Here is a 20,969-nt window from a genome sequence, read left to right as displayed (position 1 = left end):
AAGTCCGGCTCTTTAGTATGAAATTTGGTTCTCTCCAAATCCTGAGCCTCCCTAACTCCTTCCCCTGTCCTCTTGAGTTGACCTAACATCTAATGGACTCTTCACCAGAAAGGAACCAGCATGAAATCTACCCGCCCCTTTTGCCCTGTGGGGCTACAGAGATAGAAAATGTGTAAATAACCTGGCTATTGCAGTGATTCCTCAGTCGGCCAGACCTCTCCCATTCACCCCCCAGAGAAGGCTCGGCTTCAGGCATCACCTATCGATGCAGGACCCTCTGGATGTCAGCCTTTAAATGGAAATAGAGCCACTGTTTCTTCCATCCTCTGGGGGGAGCTGGCTTCTTTGGAGGCCCCAGGAAAATTCTCCGGGAAGATCTCACCACAAATGTCTGGGCATTTTACTGCTACTCACAGAACCTGAGAGGCAGGAGTGAACTCAGCACCTGAGCAGGAATCCTTTCCAGCATCGCCAAGGAGGGGTCATCCAGCCACACTCCACCATACTTTGGGACAGAAGTGTCATCTTATGGGTCACCTAACTGAGACTGGCACTTTTGTCAGAGGGCCGAGGAGAGGTTGGATGGAGTCGGGAGCAGCCCGAGAAGACTTGTGCTCGCCCTCCCAACCCAACAAGGGCTGAAGCCCCTAAAATGTGAAAATATGGACCAAAGCACAGTGTGAGAGGGTTAGAGAAAAGGAGCAGGAACTGGGAGATGCTGTACTGGTTGACATTCAAGATAAAGCATGGCATTTTTTTTCCCTTGTGATTTTCATCAATGGAAAAAATCCTGGTGTGTGAATTCCCTCCACATGTACAGATATGACACTTTTAGTATGTGAGAGTTGTAGGGGGGAGCACTGAGGGGTGACTGACGATCGTACCACCACGAAATGTAGACTTGGACCTTAGACTCCAAGACCAGTCACTAAATGAACATTATGGGTTGCACAGAGAGAGATCCCATTGCTAGGCACAGATCTAGAAGTGACCTCAAAGATCATCTGGTCCAACCTTCTGATTTTATAGATGAAGAAACTGTCAAAGATACAAAGAAATGTCCCAAATGTACCCAAATAATTGTAGAGACACCTATGTTTGTAGCAGCAAAAAATTAGAAACAAAGTCAAGGTTCGCTAACTGGGAAGCAGCTGAGTTGTGGCATGTGAAGAGAATGGAATATGACTGCATAAGAAATAACACATATGAGGAATTTAGAGAAAGGAAAGGGAGAGGGCACACGTGGGTAAGAATGCTGGGCCTGGAGTCATGAAGAGCTGGATTCAAATACGGCCTCAGACACTAGATGTGTGACCCTGAGCATGCCGCTGAGCCTCTGTCTGTCTACTTCAGTTTCCTCGTCTATAAAATGCGTAGGATAACAGTACTTTCCTTCCAGGATTGTAGTGAGAATTAAATGAAATAACACACAAAGTGTTTTGCAAACTGTCAAGAGCCCCGTCAATGCCAACAATCACTATTACTGTTTGAGAGTCGTGGCTGAAACATCCATCCCCCTGCTGTCACACTGGTGGTGGGGCCGCCAGGGCTTGGTCCGGCTGGTTCCTGGACGGCGTTCCCCTGAGGAGCCCACCCACGAAGCCTCGGCTTTGGATGGCACAGGAGGTTTACCCCCACGCCCCCATATAAGAGTGTATATCTAAGGACTTCTGGGGAGGTAAGTCCAGGCTAAGATGAACACCAAAACCAGCCTTGAAGAGGAAAAAGCATCGCAGAAGACCGGTGCTCAGTTCAGCCTCTCGGCTCCCAGCTGAGGTGGAGGTTTCTGGGGGCAGAACGAGGCATACAGCGTCAGACAGGACCAATGGATGTCTTGTTTCCTTAGCTATACTTTTTGGTTAGGGTCAAGAGTCTGGTGAGGAGGGAGTCAACGGAAAAGGCCAACGATGCAAAGGAAAATGAGTATCGATGAAACATTGTTTAAAGTCACAGAAAAAGGACAAAAAAAGCCAAGTCTGTGGGGGGAGGGGGAAGGTGGAGGTGGTTTTAGGGGTAGAAAAGGGGCGGAGCCGTGGCTGGATGGGGAAGGGGAGGTCTTTAGATCACTTTTGGAAGAAGCGGATGGTATCACACTGTTCTCTCTCTGGCCGCCTCCCTCATCCCTGCCCATCTAACAGTCCCTAAAGAAGGTTGGGGTGGGGCGGACAGCGATGGGGAGCCACGGCTGGAGGATATCTTAGATGAGGGGGTAGAGAAAGGGAGTCCACGACGTCTGATGGGAGCAAACGTCATTTCCAGTGACTGCGGAGGCCGCACCGAAAGACTTCTGTGGTTCCAAGCAGCATGGAGGAAGCGGCAGAGGACCTTTCATACCCATGGCATGCTACACAGAAGGTCTTTGGGTACTTCAGACAGGATAGCTCTGGAGAGCATTCTGGGCTCTGAACCACGAAGACCTGAGTTCAAATGCTTCCTAGTGGTGTGACTCTGGGCAAGTCTCTTCACCATGCTCTGAGAGCCTTTTGCAACTCATCTTTAATATGGGGGTAGCAATCCCACCCAACTCGCACCGCGTCTTTGTGAAGTTTCCAGTAGCATGGTGTGTGTTAGAGAACGCAATGGACTGTAGCAATGCGCCCTCTGGTGGCTCATGGCAAGTAATACAGCTCTCAGTGATGGAGGGACTCTGGACGCTGCCCCGTCGAAGGGCTAACATCCAAGGAAGGAGAGAGTTAAATCTTTGTGCCTTGTTTTCCTCTCTTTTTCAATTTCAATTTTATTTCCAATGAACAAGCTTAGGAATTTATGGCTGCTCATTACGCTGGTCAATGTTACTGAGTCTTTCTACAGGCTGCTGGGCGCTACCACAGGGCAGAGAGCACAGGACCCGGAGTCAGGAAGACTTGATTCAAATTCAGCCTCAGACGCTCCCTAGCTGTGTGACCCTGGACAAATCATTTATCTTCCGTCTGCCTCGGGTTTTTCATCGGTAAAACGGAGGCACCGCAGCGCTCACTTCCTAGGGTCGTCATGAGGATGTAATACCTGCCAAGCGCTTTGCAAACCTGAAAGTATCTGGTAAAGGCTCGCTCTTGTTTTTGTTTTCAGTCGTGTCTGGCTCTGCGCGGCCCCATGTGGGGTTTTCTTGGCCAAGATGCTGGAGTGGTTTGCCATTCCCTCTCCGTCCCGTTTTACAGATAAGGAAACTGAGGCAAACAGGGTTACGTTATTTACCCAGAGTCACACAGCTAGTAAGTGTCTGAGGCCAGATGTGAACTCAGCTCTGCGTTGACTGCATGCTCTAGCCACTGTGCCACCCGGCCGCCCTCACCAGCATTTCTATAGTTCGAGGTTTGCAATGCTTTACAAATATTTCTTGATATTCAGGTTTCTTCTTTTTATGATGTTGTCGTTATATAAAAATTGTTCTCTGGGTTTTGCTTGCTTCAGTGAACACTCCTAGGCTCATAGCCTAAGTCTTGATTAATTCATATAGCCAATGCCCTCATTTTACAGAGAAGGAACTGAGGACCAGTGAAGTAAAGAGACTTGCCCAAGATCACACAGCTAATAATCATCAGAAGAGTGATTTGAACCCAGATCCCCTGACTCCAGAGCCAGGGCTCTTTCCACTGGACCTTGCTCCGTTGTGAAGGATCTCTCCCTCCCTCTCCTCCCAGGCCTCCCTCAGCCTCTTGGAAGCCTCCTTAATGTGAATAGATCTTCACCCTCTTCTCACATTTTTACAGATCACAGATCTGGAGTTGGAAGGAGCCTCTGAGGCTATCTTCTTCAAACCCCTCTTTTCATAGAGGCCAAGTGACTTGCCCAGGGTCACACAACTAGCAAGGGAAAAAATGGGTTTGGAACCCATGACTTTTCCCTCTAAATCTAGCCTTCTCTATGCTGTACCACAAGTTGCTAACAATATTCAATGAGACAGATGATCTAGCCCCCATTCTCAGGTTACAGACAGGTAGAGAAGAATCCACATTGTCTTCTCATCATTAAACATCAAATTCTTATCCTCTGCCCCTCCTCCCAATTCTGGCCACCAACCCATCTCTGCTGCCCAGATCTGAGGAGGGAGGGGCTACAGGCACCACAAGGACCTCCCCTGGTCTGCAGGGGCTGGGGGCTGTAGTAAGGGAAAGACAAGGAAAAAAATGACCGAGAGTTGAGTGCAGAAAGGTGAAGGAGGGAGGCTAAGCTGGGAGAATTCAGATAAATCCTCTGAGTCATCCAACCACTCATGGAATAACAGCATTTACAGCTGGAAGAGACCCTGAAAGGTATCTGCTCTAAACAGCCCTCCCACCACCTCTTCCCAGGATTTCCAAGTCCCAGTTAGCTACTTAGCATCCAAGCCTAGATTTGAATTTGGGTCTATTTGACCCCTAGCCCCCTGCTCAATCCACCGCACCACCTATATCTGCCTAAAATATTCCTCCAAATGCCGAAACCCGGGATTGAACCAGGGACCGTCAGATCTTCAGTCTAACGCTCTCCCAACTGAGCTATTTCGGCTTCTAGCATCTCAGCTGTAGAAGACCTGGAAATGAAAGCTGTTACCCCAAAGTCTTTGGTACTATACAATGATTCAACACCACAAACTGATGAAATTTAATTAAATGGACATGAAACTAAAGAAGATGCATTACCACCTGCCTTCTACTGCATCCTACCAACCCCTGGACTCTTCCCTCTACACAGCAGCTAAAGCCTCCTACATACAGCATATGGGTTCCCTCCCTCCATTAATAATTACAATAGCTAATGTTTCTACAGCACCTTAAAGTTTATGAAGGTAGGTAGGTAGATAGATAGTTATAAACACACACGTATGTGTGTATACATAAACACACATCTAGATATGTAGGTTCTCATTTAAGCTTTACAATGACCCTGTGATTGAGAAGGTGCTATTAGAACGTTTCATTTTACAGACAAGAAAACTGAGGCTGGAAGTCATTAAGGGTGTTCCCAAGATCACATAGCTATGAAGTGCCTGATCTGAATGTTGGTCTCCCCTCCTCCCAGCCCAGAGATCTATCCACTGTACTGTCTAAAATGTTCCCCAAATGCCGAAACCCGGGATTGAACCGGGGACCTTCAAGATCTTCAATCTAACGCTCTTCCAACTGAGCTATTTCGGCTTCTTGTGGCAGTTCTCTGGCATAGGGAGAAAAGGCTGATGATTACCATTTTATGCATCTCAGACTCAGAATTTTCCCAGTGGGAAGGCTGCTCAGAGGCCACTGAATCCAGCCTGTCTGGAATCCCCTTTGGAGTGTCTATGCCAAGTGGACATCCACTCATGGCTTGGAGAGCTCAGGAGACAGGGAACTCACCACCCCTAAGGCAGCTCATTTCCACTTTGGAATAGCACTCAATGTTAGGACATATTTCTTGATATGAAGCCTCAATTGGCCCCTCCATGTCTTCCCCTCATCGCTGCTGGTTCAGCCCTCTGGGGCCAAGTGAGCAAGGCTCATCCCTCTTCCACATGACAGCCTGTCAAATATTTGAACGTGGCAACCATGACTCAACCCTTCACCTAGTCTCTTCTTTGATCTATGTAACGAGTGTTTCTTAATTGAAAAGGATGCCCCTTATCCCTCCCTTCTTCTTTTACCGATATTGTTCCTTTTGAATAAGGTACCACCTTCCAGAGCCAGATTTCATTCATGGATCCCCATCTCACCAAGTTCCAGTGATTGACACGTTCTGTAGATATTTTATATTTGTCTATGTACATGTTGTTCCTCTCCCCTTCCCCAGTCCCCCACTAGAACACAAACTGCTTGAGTGTTGAGAGTGATTCATTTTGGGTCTGTGCACCCCCAGCCCCAAACATACTGTCTGAGAATAGTAAGTGCTTAATAAGTTGAACTAAATTATATTATTGGATCACAGACCTAGAAGGGACCACCACCATCTAGACCACCCCTCATTTTACATATGAGGAAACTGGGGCCCAACTAGGTTAAGTGACTTACTCCAGGTCACACTGCTTTAAGCTTTTCAGAGGCAGGATTTGAAGTTCTTTGACATGAGTCAACTCTCTGCTTCACCAATTGAATTAAATGTATAAAAGCAAACATGCCTTGAAACACTGATCTTCCAAGGGTACATGAGAGGCAAAAGAGGAGAGGTGGGCAGAAAGGAAGTCAGTGAGAGGAAAACACATTATGACGGGCCCACTGCACAGTTGGAACAAGGCAATGCTTGATCTGGAGTGTGACTTGAGTCCTCAAATGGACCTGTGGTCTCCCAGAATCATTGAATTTGAGGATGAAAAGGGTAGTAGACATCTGGTCTAGCCTGTACCCAGAAGGAATTCCCCCTAAACCATGGCCAAGGGGTTGTCCAATGTAGATCCCAACCCTGCCCTTCCTGCCTGTCCAGTTCTGCCACCATCTGTCCTGAAGAGCCTTCTCAGCCTCCTTCATTGACTCTTCTTTGCTGTCCTGCCACCACCATCGGTGTCCCCCAAGCCCTTGTCCTAGGCCCCTTTCCTTTTCTATCTCTGTTCTCACATCCGGTGACCTCTCCAGCTCCCTTGGACTCCGTTGTCATTTCTTTCCAAACGATTCTCAGATCTATCCATCCAGCCCTAGGCTCTCTGCTCAGCTGCAGTGCCAATCACTGACTACCTTTGGGACACTTTGGACATGACTCTAGACTGTATCAGACCCAACATGCCCCAAACAGAACTCAAGGCCTTTCCCACTTCTGAACTTGCCCATTTACAACCAGCCATAGAAGGGAGAGAACTGAATGTTCAGCCAAGAAAAGAAACAGGCTGCGTTGCTGATGCTTTCCCCTTCCTGATTTGCTGCCATCTACTCTGGAGGTAGTTTTTATGCACCTAGTTATGTGCATGGGATCTCCCCCATCACCATGTAAACTTCTCGAAGGAGGGGATTGCTTCTGCTTTCTCTGTTCTTGGCAAGGTGCCTGACATTAGTAAATGCCTGCAGACTATACTGACTTAGTGGGTGTGGTGCAATGAGTGAGACCTGGGAGTAATCTTAAAGCATCTGAGGGGTGTCACATAGAAGAAGCTTTAAGCTTGCACAGAGAGCGGGATTTCAATTCATTGTTTTCATTGGAATAGCCTTGCACAAAAGTATTCCCATTTTACTGATAAGACAACTGAGACAACGAGAGATTAGGGGATTGGTCCATGATCTCCCAGGGAGGGAATGTCTGTGGTAGCATTTAAATTTAGGTCTCCTTAGTACAGGCTCTTTCCACACTACCTAAGGAAGAGCATCTGACCACTCAAGTGGCCTCGAAGTGGGGCCTCGGGGCATATAGGGACCCTCCCTCCGCCCAGGGCTTGACTGAAGAAGGGATTCTTGGCCAGGAACGAGTGGGCTACGTGACCTTTGTGGACTTTTCAACTCTGAGATTTTGTGATTCTATGAAAACCGGAGACAGGGGGCTTGTCCTAGCGGGTAGGGGGCCATCCCAGGACTTGGGGTGGAGTCCTGACTCTGACTTGTACCAGCTATGTGACTGGATAAGTGCATAACCTCTCAGCACCCAAGCTGCTCTCTGGGCCTGGAGAGGAGCCAGTTTGAATCCATGGAGAGAGTTTCCACGCCAAGAGTTGCCCCCGACACATGAAAACCAGAGGGGCAGAGAGGTTACAGTACATTCTTATGTTCCCAACTGGGCAAATATATTTGCAGATTTGGAGGCATATTCAGCAAGTGTCTGTAGGTTCTCCTTCCACATATCCTGCAATGAAAAAAAATCAACACGGGAGAAGTGGTACAGGGACAGGACAGACAGAGGTCGGTTGCTTCTCCATCCGCTGGTTTTTAAACACACACACACACACACAAGACATGCACACACCAAGCCCAGGCAGGGGCACGGGCCACCCCATTGGCCTCAGTCTCCAAAATTGAAAATCTCTGCTTCTTTCTCCTTCCAGAAGGCAAAGCTCCTGTCTATGTAGCCACAGATATCTTCGCTATTAAAGCTTCCGAGTTCGGGACAGCCGCCGGTCCTTCGGCCCTTTGGCTCCAGGTGGCCAGCCGGGGCCGAGGCCCTGGGCGGCGGCTTGATGGAGGTCAATCCCGACTTTCGCACGGGCTCCACCTCCCACACGGGCTTCTTGCTGCTGCCGAAGAAGCGGGCCTTGATGTCTTCGAAGCCATCCTTCCAGCTCCGCCTGCCAGCCTCGATCTCATCCGTCACAGCTTTGTGGAAGCTCCTCACCGTCTCCCAGCTGTGACCACCTAGGTGGTCGAAGACCTCGAAGCAGAGCAGATGTCTCATCTTGCGCTCTTCGGGGGGCAGGTCCAGCTCCAGGATCTGGAAGTATCCCAGCATGAAGAGGTCCAAGGTAAGGCTGTGGTAGTCCACAGGGGCCCCGTTGACGTAGGGCAGGAACATCTCGGGGGAGTATGTGACAGTCTGGCGGCTCAGGCGTCGGATCTGCCGCGGGGGCACGTGAGCGATGACGTCCTTCCAGTTGCCCAGCAGGTGGGAGATGATGCTTCTCTGCTGTAGCAGGTGGCCGAACTTGCTGGGGCCGCGAAGAGGAAACTCTCCAGGAGGTGGAGGCGGCTCCATTCGGACAGTCACGGCGGGTGCCTGAGGAAGGCCAGCCTTGGAGGACTCCAAGGTGCGCCTAGCTGCCGTCTTCAGGGCAGGGGTATAGGCTGACTTCTTCCAGTGACTCAGAAAGAGCATGACGATCCGTTCTTTCCTCAGGCTGGAGGAATCCGGCGCAGCGGTGGGGCTGGTGCCGGCCTCAGAAGAAGCCTCCTCGCAGCTGATGCCCGAGTCACTAGCCTCTTCAGGGTCACCGGGCGCTTGCCTTTCACCGGTCTGAGCGTTTCTCTGTTGCACCCTGGGGAACATAACAGCAGCACCGGCTTCCCAGGAGGCCCCTGGGCACTTCTCTGAGGGGACCCTCACTCCACAGGGCAGCCCTGAGTTCGCTTGCTTCTCAAAGTTATCCCTGAGACTTCTCACCGATACGCCACACTCCAGGATCTCCTTCTCCGCTATGCTCCCCGAGGGACCCACGACACCACCCCTGACCTTGAATGAGGTTTTGGGGACGGGGGTCTCCTTCAGCCTGGCCAGACCGTTCATATTCTTCAGCAGCACTGACATGCTCTTCACCATCCTCGAAATGTGGCTGCACCAGTAAGGCAGGGTGTGGCCTCCCTCCACGACCGCGGGAGGAGAAGACGCTTCCTTTTCTGGATCGCGGCTCAGGAAGCGGCTGTTGACGGTGATGTTGACGATGGGAGCCGGGAGGAGGCTCTGGAGCTCCTCGGCCAGGCGCCCGAGCTCGCTCTCGTACTCCTGGCATTTCTTCCTCATCTGCAGGTTCTCGATTTGCTTCTCCAAGTACACCAGGTCGTCCTCTGTCAGCAGCTCCCCATAAGGGCCCAGGATGGCGTTGTGGGTCTGAGAGTACCTCCAGTCCCCCATCTCTGTGGAGTCACCACTGCTGCTCTGTCAGGGAAGAAAGAGAGAAGAGATGGTGGGATGGATTTACCATCCTACTTCTGTCTCTGAGGGACTAATAACTAACAACTGATAACTACCTTCCAGGCCCCGGGGCAATTCCCCCAATTTAGAATTCAAGGGTTTCTATCAGCTCCCCACCCCTTGCTCTACTGGGGGGAATACTCTGCAACTGTCCTTCACCAAAGAAAGGTGACAATTATTCTTAGGGGTAAGGAAGAATGAGGGGGGGATATTCCTTGGGCAGGCATTTGCTAACCCTGGATAGATTTCCAGTCAATTGATTTGTACTCTCAGAGTCACAGGGACCCCCTCCAGTAGGTGAGAGGCCATCCATTCCCACCTTCCCATTCTGTGTGTCCATGTCCATTCCCCACCCCTCATTTGCCCTCCACCTTAGATGAGCCAAGATTATCTTTGGAGGAAGAAGAGAATGCCTAAGTATTCTCTCTCCCTGTAGCTTCAAGGGCCAAGTCCCACTTTCTGGTGTCCCTGGGTTGACTTCTAAGACCATTTTTAAATGGCTACAAGAACCTCATTATCTTGGGTTGTTTTCAGTTGTTTTGGTCATCATCAGGACAGGCTGTCAAACGGTGATCAAACTACTAGTCCAATCAGGCTGCACCAACAACTGCAAACACCAGACATAATCAATGAGACGATGGCTCTGGATCAATGGATCAATGTTTGCTTGCAGATGGTCACCTTGGCCACTGCTATGGGTGCTGCCTAAAACTCAACTCCTTCACCCTCGTTGTTGGTAGCTCTAGTAGGAGCAGTCGACACGTTCACAAGTGAACCAGAAAGTCCTTTCAAAGAGGAAATCTCTCTAATAAGTAAAGACCCTCAATGCTTCTGAGAATTGAAATAATAATAAAAGTAATAGCTAACACTTATGTGATGCTCACTATGTGCCAGGCATCGTGCACTTTACAATTATATTCTTGTTTGATCCTCACAACAATCCCGGGAGGCTGGTGGGGTCATGATCCCCACTTAACGTATGGGAAACTGAAGCAAACAGAGGCTAAATAACTTGCCCAGCGTCTCCTAGCTAATAAGCATTTGGGGCTGAATTTGAACTCAGGTCTTCCCAACTCCAAGCCTGACCCTCTAGCCGCTGGGTCACCTGCAATGACACTCTATTTTGCAAAATATATACCCCAGTGGTATGGTGATCTGTGGGAGAGTTTACCCCCGTGTGTATTAGAGGCATTTTCCTTGTTATTCATGTTACTTGGCTGTTTATTGCTATGTTCTGCTCTGGAAAGGTGCACCCTATGGTTGGTGTGGTAAAGGAAACATTGGTGGGCTGTGACTTTGAGGGGACACTAGCCTTGACTCTCAGGTAGTTATCAGAAGGAGCTGGATTGAGAGAGAGATATAACAGATATAACATGTATATTCCAGAACCAGGCTATGAGAGAGCACAATGTAGCAAATCCGGAGTCTGGATGGGTTTCCTTTGCTTCCTCAATTCCACAGAATGGGATTAGTAACTTTCAGAAAGCAGTATCCGTCTCACTCCCCACGATGATGACCAAACTCAGAGTTTGACAAGTAGCTGGCAAGATTTCTCATTCACAAGACATTGATTCATTCTCACTTATCGAAGAGCCCAGGGATTGGTGCTTAAAGCAGAAAATCGAATTTAGATATATTTAAAAAGACCCTCCTAACATGACCATGGCAAAGAGGAAAATGCCCTAATTAAAAGAGTACACCATCTGTGGGGAGTCTGCCCTTATCACTGAGCCCCCCTCCAGCTATTTATTAATTCGAAGATGACTTATCCATGCTGTCGTCAGACCCTGGGGGGTTTCCCTTCTAGTCTTTGGGAATCAACCTTTGTGACCCTCCCAGCTGTACTTCCACCTCACCACCTTTTCAGCTTCTGTTGTGTGCTGACTTCTTCCATTAGAATGTAAGCCCCTTGAGGGCAGGAATGACCTCTCTTGGCTTGTCTGGTGCATAGTAAGCACTAAGTTAAAGCCTGCCTTGGTCAAACATAGACCAGCTTCTCCCAGAAGACACCCTACCTTCCATTCTGTCATTTCCTCTGACCAAAGGCGGGCCTGAAGCTTTCGCACCATAACCTGCCGTTTCCATTCTGGGATAGGGTGGCCGTTCTCATCCTCAGTGGGCACCAGAGCATCGATGTCTGATGGGTTCAGTTCATCCATCGGAAGTGAGACAAGGCCATCTTTTGTGTCGTCCTCTGGTTCCATCTTCCCCTGCTTGGGGGCTTTATTCTCATTGTATATCGTGGCAACCTTGAGGGGAACCAGATTGTAATAAATGAGGAGCCAGGAAAGGTTTGGGTCGAGCCACCTGAACCTAAAGACCCTAGGGATTATCATACTCTGAGAGTGAGTCCTGTGTAGATGCCTCCATGCGGCTCCAGGATACAGGGGCTGGGGTGGTAGGGGTGAGGCTCCAGTGATATTCTATAGTGAAGGGTGGGAATGTCATGGGAGGGGGAGAAGGAAGGCAGAGATCAGCAAAGGACCCTGGAACCGGAGCCACCAATTGGGTCGAGTTTGGGAGTAGCCACTGCGCTTCCAGCCTTTGATGGATAGAGAGACCCAGTCTGCACTGACAGATTTCATCTTTTTGTTTACATCTGGCACAGCTAACTACTGTAAATGAAAGCATAATTAATAAGCATGGTCCTTCATTCAGATGAAGCATTAAGATCATAAGTTTGGAGCCTGTGATCTCACAGACCCCCGATCCCCCCTCCATCTTACAGATGAGGAAACTGAAGCCTAGAAAGTCTAGTGAAGTCACTAGAGCCCAGGGTTACACACCTAGGAAGTATCTGAGGCAGGATTAGAGCCCAGGTCTTCCTGCCTCCCAGCCCAGAATCACTAGATCACAAAGTGAGGAAGGGAATGGGAATCCTGGAGGAGAGGGAGCTGAGACCCCTTTTCCAGGTCCCGAAGGATGCTGGCATCTTTAGCAGCCCCATGAGCCCCCATGAAGCCCCCAAAGTAGCCCCAATTCCAGCCTCTCATGTGACAGACACTTTCCAGTCCATGTGATGATGATGGTTCAGAGCAATACTCCCAGAAGCGCCTGATGGCACTTAATGAAATAAAAGAGCAGTAAATTTAGAAGCAATTAAAAGGCAATATCTGTTTCCATCAGGTAGAGTCACCTGTGTCCTTCGATGCTCCTTGGAGCATGTCCTTGAGCCGAGTGCTTTGGCTGGAGAGCCGGGTGTTCACTACACAAGTCAAAAAGCATCGATTTCTGGAGACACAAGGAGAGGAATGGGCATCCCAGAGGAGGGGTAAGGGCTTGTGTATCCATCAGGGAATACGAACTCAATTCAACAAGCATTTTCCAAAGCATCCCGCTTATTCAGGGCACCGTGATGGAGTGAAAAAAAAAGACATGGTCCCTGATCTCTTTCTTGTTAATGTCTAGAATCACAGTTATTTGGGCAGATGCTGGATCCTAGAACTATACCTTCCCCCGAGTGCGGAACCCCTCAGACCAGGAGAGGGTCAGGTCCCTGAGACTGGGGCCATTTCATATTGTCACACATCTAGAAGGCGCCATAAGTGAGGAAACCCCAACCCTGGGAAGTTAACTGACATGTCCTGGATTCCACAGCCAGTGAGTCATAGACAGGAATTGAATTGCACTGAAGGAGCTTACGTTCCACGTGGGAAAACAACATGGACACAGATGAATAAATGCGCGACATTTTCTTCCTCAAACTTGTGATTTCATCAGTCTAGGAACCTCCTTCTAACAACGAAGACGGACACCTACCCCATAGCTTATAGATAGGTATGCCGATGCATTGGTGGTAGAGCTGCGAATTAATTGGTCCAACCACTTATGAAATCGGTTGGGAATAACTCAAGGAAAGTGACAAACTTTCCTTAACTTTGACCCAGAGGTCTCACCGCTAGTGACCCACATCCCCCAAGGAGGTCATTGACAAAAACAAAAGCTCTCTATATACTAAAATATTCTCAATATGCCAAAACATTTTTAGTAACGCCTTTCATGGTGACGACAAACAGGAAACAAAGTAGATCCCCGTGGACTGGGCAACGGCTAAACAACATAATGGAGTATTTTCTGTAAGAAATGAGGAACATGAGGAATGTAGAGAAGCATAGACAGACCTAACATGACCTGATTCAGAGTGAAGTAAGCAGAGCTAGGAACCAATATACACAGTGATTACCACCATGGCGTGGGAAGAACAATGACCATAATGCAATACAAGCCGAGTGTTGCCAGATCATAAAGAATAAGCTTGACCCTAGTGAAGAGACAAGAGAAGACGCCTCCAACCTCTCTGCGCAGAGGTCTTATTTTTAAGACCTTTAAGTCATAGCCTGGCATAGGGTTTAACATGTCCCCACACACATGCACACACACACACAGACACACACAGACATGCACGCGCGCGCACACACACACACACACACACACACACACACACACACACTTATAATATCTGAACACAAAAGAAAGGTACAAGAAAGAACCTGTGCGACATTCAAGCGGAAACAGTCTAAGGCTGGGAAAGCTTGATGTCACATTCACTCCAGAGCTGCCTCATCCACCTGTGCCCAAGGAAGGGGTTCCGATTATGAGGAGCCACCGAGGAAGGTGGATGCTGGAGAAAAGTGGAAAAGAAAGGCCTCCCAGAATAGCAGCGGCAGAAATCTGCCAGTTAATAAGAAGCCTATGCGGTATGGTGGATAAAGGGCTGCATCTAGATTCAGGAGCACATCTGTTTAAATTCCACCTCAGATCCCTACAGCCCGGTAGCCGTGAGCAAGCAATTTTATCTTCCTGAGACTTGATTTTTTCATCTGTAACATGGGGATCATAATACCTACCTCATAGAGTTAGGTGTATGTAAATGGGTTTTGCAAATTTCGAAGTCTAGGATAAATGTCATTTTTCTCCACACCAGATGCTCCTCTCTGTGCTGATTTCCTGCTTTATTTCAGCCCAGTAAGGCTTCATTAGCCCGTGTCAGGGCTCCAGCCCTCAGCCCCTGCTCCTGGTCCTCGAGGGGATGTGGTACCTTGAAAAGCTCTCTGGATCTAAATTCTGAGGTCCTGGGTTCAAACCTACTGTCTAACTGTGTAACCCCTGGCAAGTCACCTATCCTCATCTATAAAATGGACAGCCCTGTACAGCGCTAAATCTGTGGCCCCCAGAACACCAAGTGGCATCATGCCTCCCTGCCCCCTGCCTTAGACTCAGAAGCAACACAGAGACATTGAACTCATTCATACTAGGGTGGAAATGATTGAGATCAGATCTTTCCTGAGATCAGCTTTTGGTAATGGGCAGGAAAGGTGATGATGCCTGGGCAACTGGAGACAGGAGAGGTCCCTTCATGCATATGGGGGAAGAGGGATGCCTGGAGCCCTGAGAATGAACCTATGCAAACTTCACCATCTTGCCTGAGTTGGAGCCCTCCACAGAATGCCTGCTCAGTGCATTGAGTGCAGAAGCCACAAAGTAAGGAAGCCCAAGGCAAAGGCTGTGTCTATCAGGTAAATTACAATCAGGCAGGTTCTTTTTTCATTTTTACTTGATAATAGCCAAAGTCTGCTTTCCCATAAGGATCTGATCTCAACAGTTCACATTTTAGTGAGAATGAGCACAAGTTTTTCCACTCAGGTACGGTTCCCAGCCCTGACCTTGACTTTGCCCCCAGCCTAGCTAGCAGCGGAAGTGAAGGCTGAAGCAGAGAACCCACCACAGATCCAAGAGAAGTGGGTGCCATGAAGCAGACCCAGGCAACCATCTTTTCAGCCTCCAACCTTCCCTAACTGGTAACCTTCAGTTGTCACCATCCCAAGCATCTAAATTTCCTCCTGCAAAGACCATAAATTGGGACTTTGACCTTTCTCTTTTAGCTCCTCTGGTTACTGGAGAAGAAAGAGCTTTTCTTTCTGGTTCTTCAAGGCTTACCCCTAATTTAGGTCAAATTCCCCACTAAGTAGTGTTAAGCATCAACGATCCCCTGGGCTTCCACTCCCAAGGTACCTTGGAATTATTCCCTTTCTTTCCTGCCACACAGACCCCTGGGCACTCTCCTGAGCTGGTCCTGCTCTCAAGTTCTAAGATGACATAGATTTGGAGCTAGAAGGGATTTTCAAGGTCATCTCATCCAACCCCTTAATTTACAGGTAAGTAATCCAAGGCCCATAAAGATGAAGTGACTTGGTCATGTAATGACAAGTGGCAAGGGTAGGATTTGAACCCAGGTCCTGTGACTCCAGCTATAGCTTTCTTTGTACTCTGCTCCACCAGGCTGCCCTGATCCTCCATATCTTGCGCAGAGTTCCCATCTTCAATCTGGTAATTTTATCCAGTGATGGATCCCATTCCCATGAGATAGGAGGGGCTCTGAAATGGTGGAATAGAAAGAACCCTAGACATTAGTCAGAAGACTTGGCTTCGAATCCCACCTTTACCGACTTAGGGTGTGACCTTGATCCAGTTAATTCTCTGGGTCTCCATTTCCTCATCTGTAAAATGACCGAGTGGGACTAGCTGACTTATAAGGGCTTTTTCAGGTCTCAGGCCTCTGATACACACATACTCATGTATCTCAGCCACCAGGGGCGCCACTCCGATCCACCCTCAAAATAAACATTTCATAGAACCATAGGTTTGGACCTTGGGGATCATTCAGTACAACTCTCCATTGTTTGGATAAGAGGCATCAAACATGCAACCTTCACCACTCCTATGTGGGTGAACTAGATTAAAATTTTGTAATTGGAAAATCTGTAACAAAATAAACAAACATCCATTAGAACATAGACAATGTTAGTATGTGGCTTTCTAGGTCAATATGCATCAGGCAAGTACCCTCACGGACGCTTTTTTTCAAGTGTGGCATCACTGTGAGCATCATTATAAATCATGTTGGCCCAAATATAGGCTGCACTTTCCCCCAACATCTGGCTCTTTCAAAACACTGAGGACCCATGTTCCCACTGACTTTTGATCACCCTGCCTCTGGGCTCCCCCAGTAAAAGAGAGGAGAGAAGAATGACATTCTTAGGATGTCAGGGCCCAACCCCCTAAGCACAAACATGCCCTTCTCACAACTTTTGGCCTCGTGAATTGGCAATGCTGCCCACTTGTCCCTGTCACCACCGTCATAGGTCCAAGTCCAGACTCTCTGGTGCCCCTCTTGACTATCTGCCTCTCCTGCTTTTTCATTTTAGTGATATGCCCTATTTCTAAACCAACACCATTGTTGTAGTTAGGTGGCTGTTGCCAAACATTTTGTGAGTCAGTAGCAGGGTTCAAATATCCAGAAGCGATGGAGATGATTCCGTATCTGGGGAGTGATCGAAACTGAGAGCACACCTTGGAGGGTAAAGTCCCCAAAGTGGATTGCATGCCCAGGGACCCTGAAATTTAACTCCAAAGAACCTCAGGGAAGAGGGTCTGGAACCTCCACCGGTTACCAGAGCCATGAGTGGGAATTCTGATAACCAGGACAACTTTATTTAAGGATTGAGGGGAGAGGAGCCAGGCCAAGAAGTATGGGGAGGGGATGTCATTTCTCAGCCCATGACTTGTCCTGGGACAATTCAGAGAAGTGTATCTCCTGCCCCAGAGTGCCTGGCCTCCCTGAAGTGCCCCTTTCCTATAACTGAAAGTCCCAAGAGGCCGGGGGTTTCCTGTGTCGAACAAAGCATTGCTCCACTCCAGGAGTAACCCAGCCCTATGCGCAGAAGGCCAGGGGCTCTCATAGGTGGGGGGCCACTTCCAAGACCGATATTTTCCAATGGCCTTCCTCGGAGCTGCTTTGGGCTCCCTGGGACTAGAACAGCACGGAGGACTCGGTCCTCACCCTCTCCTTATGGCTGATGCACTGAGGAGGTGGAGCCTCTCTTCCTTTTCCCTGGATGAACGACCTCTTTGGGGAGGAGGCGTGCCCCCAACAACACTCTGAGACACAACCCCCATTGCCCCATCCCAGTCAACTTCATTGGAAAGCCAGGCTCCCAATGTCCTTGTAAGTATCACTCACTGACAGACAGGAGAGCAGTGAGCGTGCACTGGGCAGGGCTCCGTGTGTACAGCCAGGATCCGACTGGCTTTGGGGAGCTGGTCCCAGGCCCACCTGAGGCCCCACCTGCAGCCCGAGCCACCCCCTTCCCCAAGGGGCCCCTTTCAGCACCCATCTCTCCATGAGTTCCCTGGCTCTTAGTCTCTGCGGAAGATCTACGAGATCAAACCTGCAGCGAACAGATCGAAGCAGCGCGGGGGAAGCAGTGAGTCCTCTGGAGCCCTGTGCCGCCTTTTCCTAGTGCAAGGGTGTGATCAGGAACCAGCAGAGCGGGGCCAGAGTCCGAGCCTCCTGAAGTATTAACCCTGCGGTTACCACTGGCCTCCAGCGGCTGGCATCGTGTCTATTGTCCCGTGACTACACGGCCAGACTCGGGATGGTTGGTTTGGGAGCTGGAAGGGACCACAGGGGGCCCTCCGTCGAGCCTCGTCATTTTGCAGATGAGAAAACAAACCCAGATAAAGGAAGTGACTTGTCCAAGGTTATGAAAAACCCACCTGTGAACCCTGGTCCTCTGACTCCACAAATGGACTGGCTGCTGCCCATTTTACAGACGAGGGAACGGAGGGTGAGAGGGGTTTGCTGACTTACCCTGGGTCACACAGCCAGGATTTAAACCCATGTGAGTCCTAGTTGCAGCCCAGGGGTCTTTCCACTGGACCAAACAGTCTTTCAATGCCTGCTGTAAATGGAAAAGTGCCACATCTCAACATCCTCCTCATCTTGCCCTTCCAGGAGGGGAGAGCCGCCAGTGAAACCTAACCCTCTTTGCTTCTTGGACTCCTGAGGGCCCAGAGTTAATAGAATTCTTCCCAGGAAAGATGAGCCCTCCCCCAGACCCCTACAAGACTATCCAAGTGTGAAACACAACAAAGAGATTTGGAGGAGAAGGATGTGGGGAAGAAGAGACCCAAGGGGAGTGGAGGAAGCCCATTTAAAGGGCCAGCAAACAGTGCTGGGCATTGCAGGAATCCACCTGACCAGAGAGCCTGGGGGGAGGGGAACCATCCCAAAACTCCTGGTTAGAAGGTCAGGTCCCCAGTTACCACCCCCTGAGAAAGGACCAACCGTGGGCAACTCACCATGAGGAGGAGAAGCTGGACCTCCCAGCCCACCAGCCTGGACACACCTGGACAGCCCATCATGGCGTGCACCAGCCTCCTCCGGAGAGGATGGGGGTCAGGGAGTCAGGCTTAGCATGGCATCAATATTTGAAGGCCAGTATCAGGTGGCTGGCTCACTGTGGGATGGAGCGCTGGATCTCTTACTTGAAGCTGTCAGGAGGGAGCTTGGTGGCCTCCCTTGGGAGAAAACTGTCAATCCTGGAAGCATGGAAGGTCAGATCTTCCAGGATGCCCCGAGAACCTCACAGGGAAGTGGGGTGGGGGGAACCCAAGAAGCCACCTGGGATCAGGGACCTGCATTCCTGGGGGCTGCAGCACCGTCACTAAATCACCAAATCACAGGCTGGACGTGATGAACCCCGTTATTCCTCAGAGGGAGGCCCTATGGGAAGACTGCTGGGCCCAGACAAGGCCTAGCTTCATAGCCTCCCTCTGAGCTACACCAGCTGCTCCTCCATCTCCTAATTCCATGTCTTTGGCCTGACGCTGCCCCATGCCTGGAAGGCTCCTCCTCCTTACCTCAACTTTCTGCTTCCTTCAGGACTGAGCTCAAACTCCACCTTATCCCCCCTAATGCTGGTGCCTTCCCCCTGAGGCCATCTCCTCCATTAGAATGGGAGCTCCCTGAAGGCAGGGACTCTTCATGTCTCAGAGGCCCACAACCCTAGCGCAGTGTTGGGCACACGGTAAACACTTGTCAGCTGACTGACTGAAGTGCTCAGTGAGGGGTTTGGACCTGATGACCTTTGCAGCCTTGCCCAGCTTCCTCTGCGTGAGCAGGTGCTTCCAAGGTCTTCCTAATTACAAGGTCAGCAGCCAGAAGGCCAGGGAACAGGCTGTCTTGTTAAGGGCATGTTCTCATTGGTGAAGATGTACTGCCAGTTGTAATCCATGCCCATGCTTTCAAAGAATTCAGGTACAACAAGACACACTTTGCAGGAACAAGCATTTCTTGACCCACTCAGAAGGTGCTTCAGGACCCCACACAGCCTCTACTTCAGCATTCTGCTATTTTGTCTGAACCTGTCACTTCATCATGTAGGAAAAATCAGGTGAAGAAACCCCTGTGTCTTAGGGCAGTGGTTCCTAACCTGGCAGCTGTGAATATCTTTTTAAAAATATGTTTAATTACTAATTTGAATAGAATCTATTTCCGTCATAATCCTATGCATTTAAATCATGAGTCTTCAGAGAGCCCTAGGTCTCCCCAGACTGACAGGAGGGGAAGAACCCTTGGCTGAGGGAGGAGCCCAGAGTAATGCCCAGTTGGGGGGCTCGCTCAGGGTCATACCATCAGTGTATGTCAGGAGCGGGGCTTGAACCCAGGCTGCAGCCAATCTTAGGAGCGTTAAGTATCACTTTGCAGGCTTCTGGTGGGAAATCTGGTTATTGGAGAATCGTGATTGTCTGGACTCTGGGTACATGGCAGCTTATGATTCTGGATGATCGAGATGTTGGCAGGTTGGTATCCTATGGCTGGCCAAAGGGTCTTTTCTAGCTGGCTGACAGTCTGGCCCTTTCTTCTCACTGGCCTTTGGGTTTTTTTTTCTTCTTTCCAGTGACATTGGCACCTTGACTAGGTCTTGGCATGCATTATGCAGGGGCTACCTCGGAGGTAACATAACCTGATAGCCAAAGAAAATCATGCCCCACTTGATGAAAACCCTGAAATCAAGCCTCGCAGCTGAGATTCCGTTACAAGCCCTGAGTGACCAGAATCTTCTAGCCCTCTCCTGAGGATGCCAAGGGAGGGGAAGGCAGAGGCCCAGCCTAGAGGCAGGAGGTCTGGGGCTGCCCCTTACCTGTCTGCTGCCCTCTCTGGACTGGGCTGCAGCTTCCTCCTGGGTCAGATGAGGGGGCCGGCCTAAATGAATGCCAACATCTCTTGGAACTCTGGCACTTCAATGATTCTTAGAATTTAAAGGGGTATAGGGCTCCCAGGAAAGAATAAGCCACTTGGTAACTCTCTACCTTGCTCCCTTGGAAAGTTTCCCAGCATGAAGGGAAGTCATGTGAAAGAAGTCTGGAAATACAGGCAGGAGGCAAGCCAAATGGTTCGTGTTTTACCCTAGAGCCCATAAGGAGCCATCAATGACTTTTGAGCAGGGGACATGGTCAGATCTGTATTTTTTTGCCAGTTCTGTGGAGGATATTTTAGAATGGAAGGGGGAGCTGGAAAGGACTAGAACCAGGGAGATCGATTAGGGGGCTATTGAAATAGTCCAGGCCAGAGATGTTGAGGGATTTGAGTTATAATTACTATTATCTTTTCCAGGATGGTTTCCTATTCTTCCTCCTCC

At 49.5% G+C, this 20,969-nt stretch overlaps 1 protein-coding gene and 2 non-coding genes across 3 annotated transcripts in view; all 3 read right to left on the bottom strand.

Moving 5' to 3' along the window:
* Positions 1 to 4,415: 4,415 nt before the first annotated feature.
* TRNAF-GAA lies at positions 4,416 to 4,488 on the bottom strand. The gene has a single exon. It is a non-coding gene; the product is annotated as a tRNA-Phe (tRNA).
* A 555-nt stretch (positions 4,489 to 5,043) lies between these two features.
* Positions 5,044 to 5,117, bottom strand: TRNAF-GAA. The gene has a single exon. It is a non-coding gene; the product is annotated as a tRNA-Phe (tRNA).
* Positions 5,118 to 7,866: 2,749 nt separating this feature from the next.
* Positions 7,867 to 20,969, bottom strand: part of ESPNL (espin like) — a 34,846-nt gene continuing 21,743 nt past the window's right edge. The window contains exons 7-13 of the mRNA XM_036755828.1: positions 18,814 to 18,910; positions 18,628 to 18,706; positions 17,507 to 17,782; positions 12,623 to 12,717; positions 11,825 to 11,909; positions 11,502 to 11,735; positions 7,867 to 9,450 (exon numbers count right to left, since the gene is read on the bottom strand). Coding sequence (XP_036611723.1) covers positions 7,867 to 9,450; positions 11,502 to 11,735; positions 11,825 to 11,909; positions 12,623 to 12,717; positions 17,507 to 17,782; positions 18,628 to 18,706; positions 18,814 to 18,910 — 2,450 coding nt within the window. The remainder of the gene's footprint in view (positions 9,451 to 11,501; positions 11,736 to 11,824; positions 11,910 to 12,622; positions 12,718 to 17,506; positions 17,783 to 18,627; positions 18,707 to 18,813; positions 18,911 to 20,969) is intronic.

Source organism: Trichosurus vulpecula, chromosome 4, assembly GCF_011100635.1.
Source record: "Trichosurus vulpecula isolate mTriVul1 chromosome 4, mTriVul1.pri, whole genome shotgun sequence".
In the NCBI taxonomy this organism is placed as follows: domain Eukaryota; kingdom Metazoa; phylum Chordata; class Mammalia; order Diprotodontia; family Phalangeridae; genus Trichosurus; species Trichosurus vulpecula.
The sequence above is the reverse complement of the archived record's forward strand: the minus strand, read 5'-3'. Positions and strand labels throughout refer to the sequence as shown.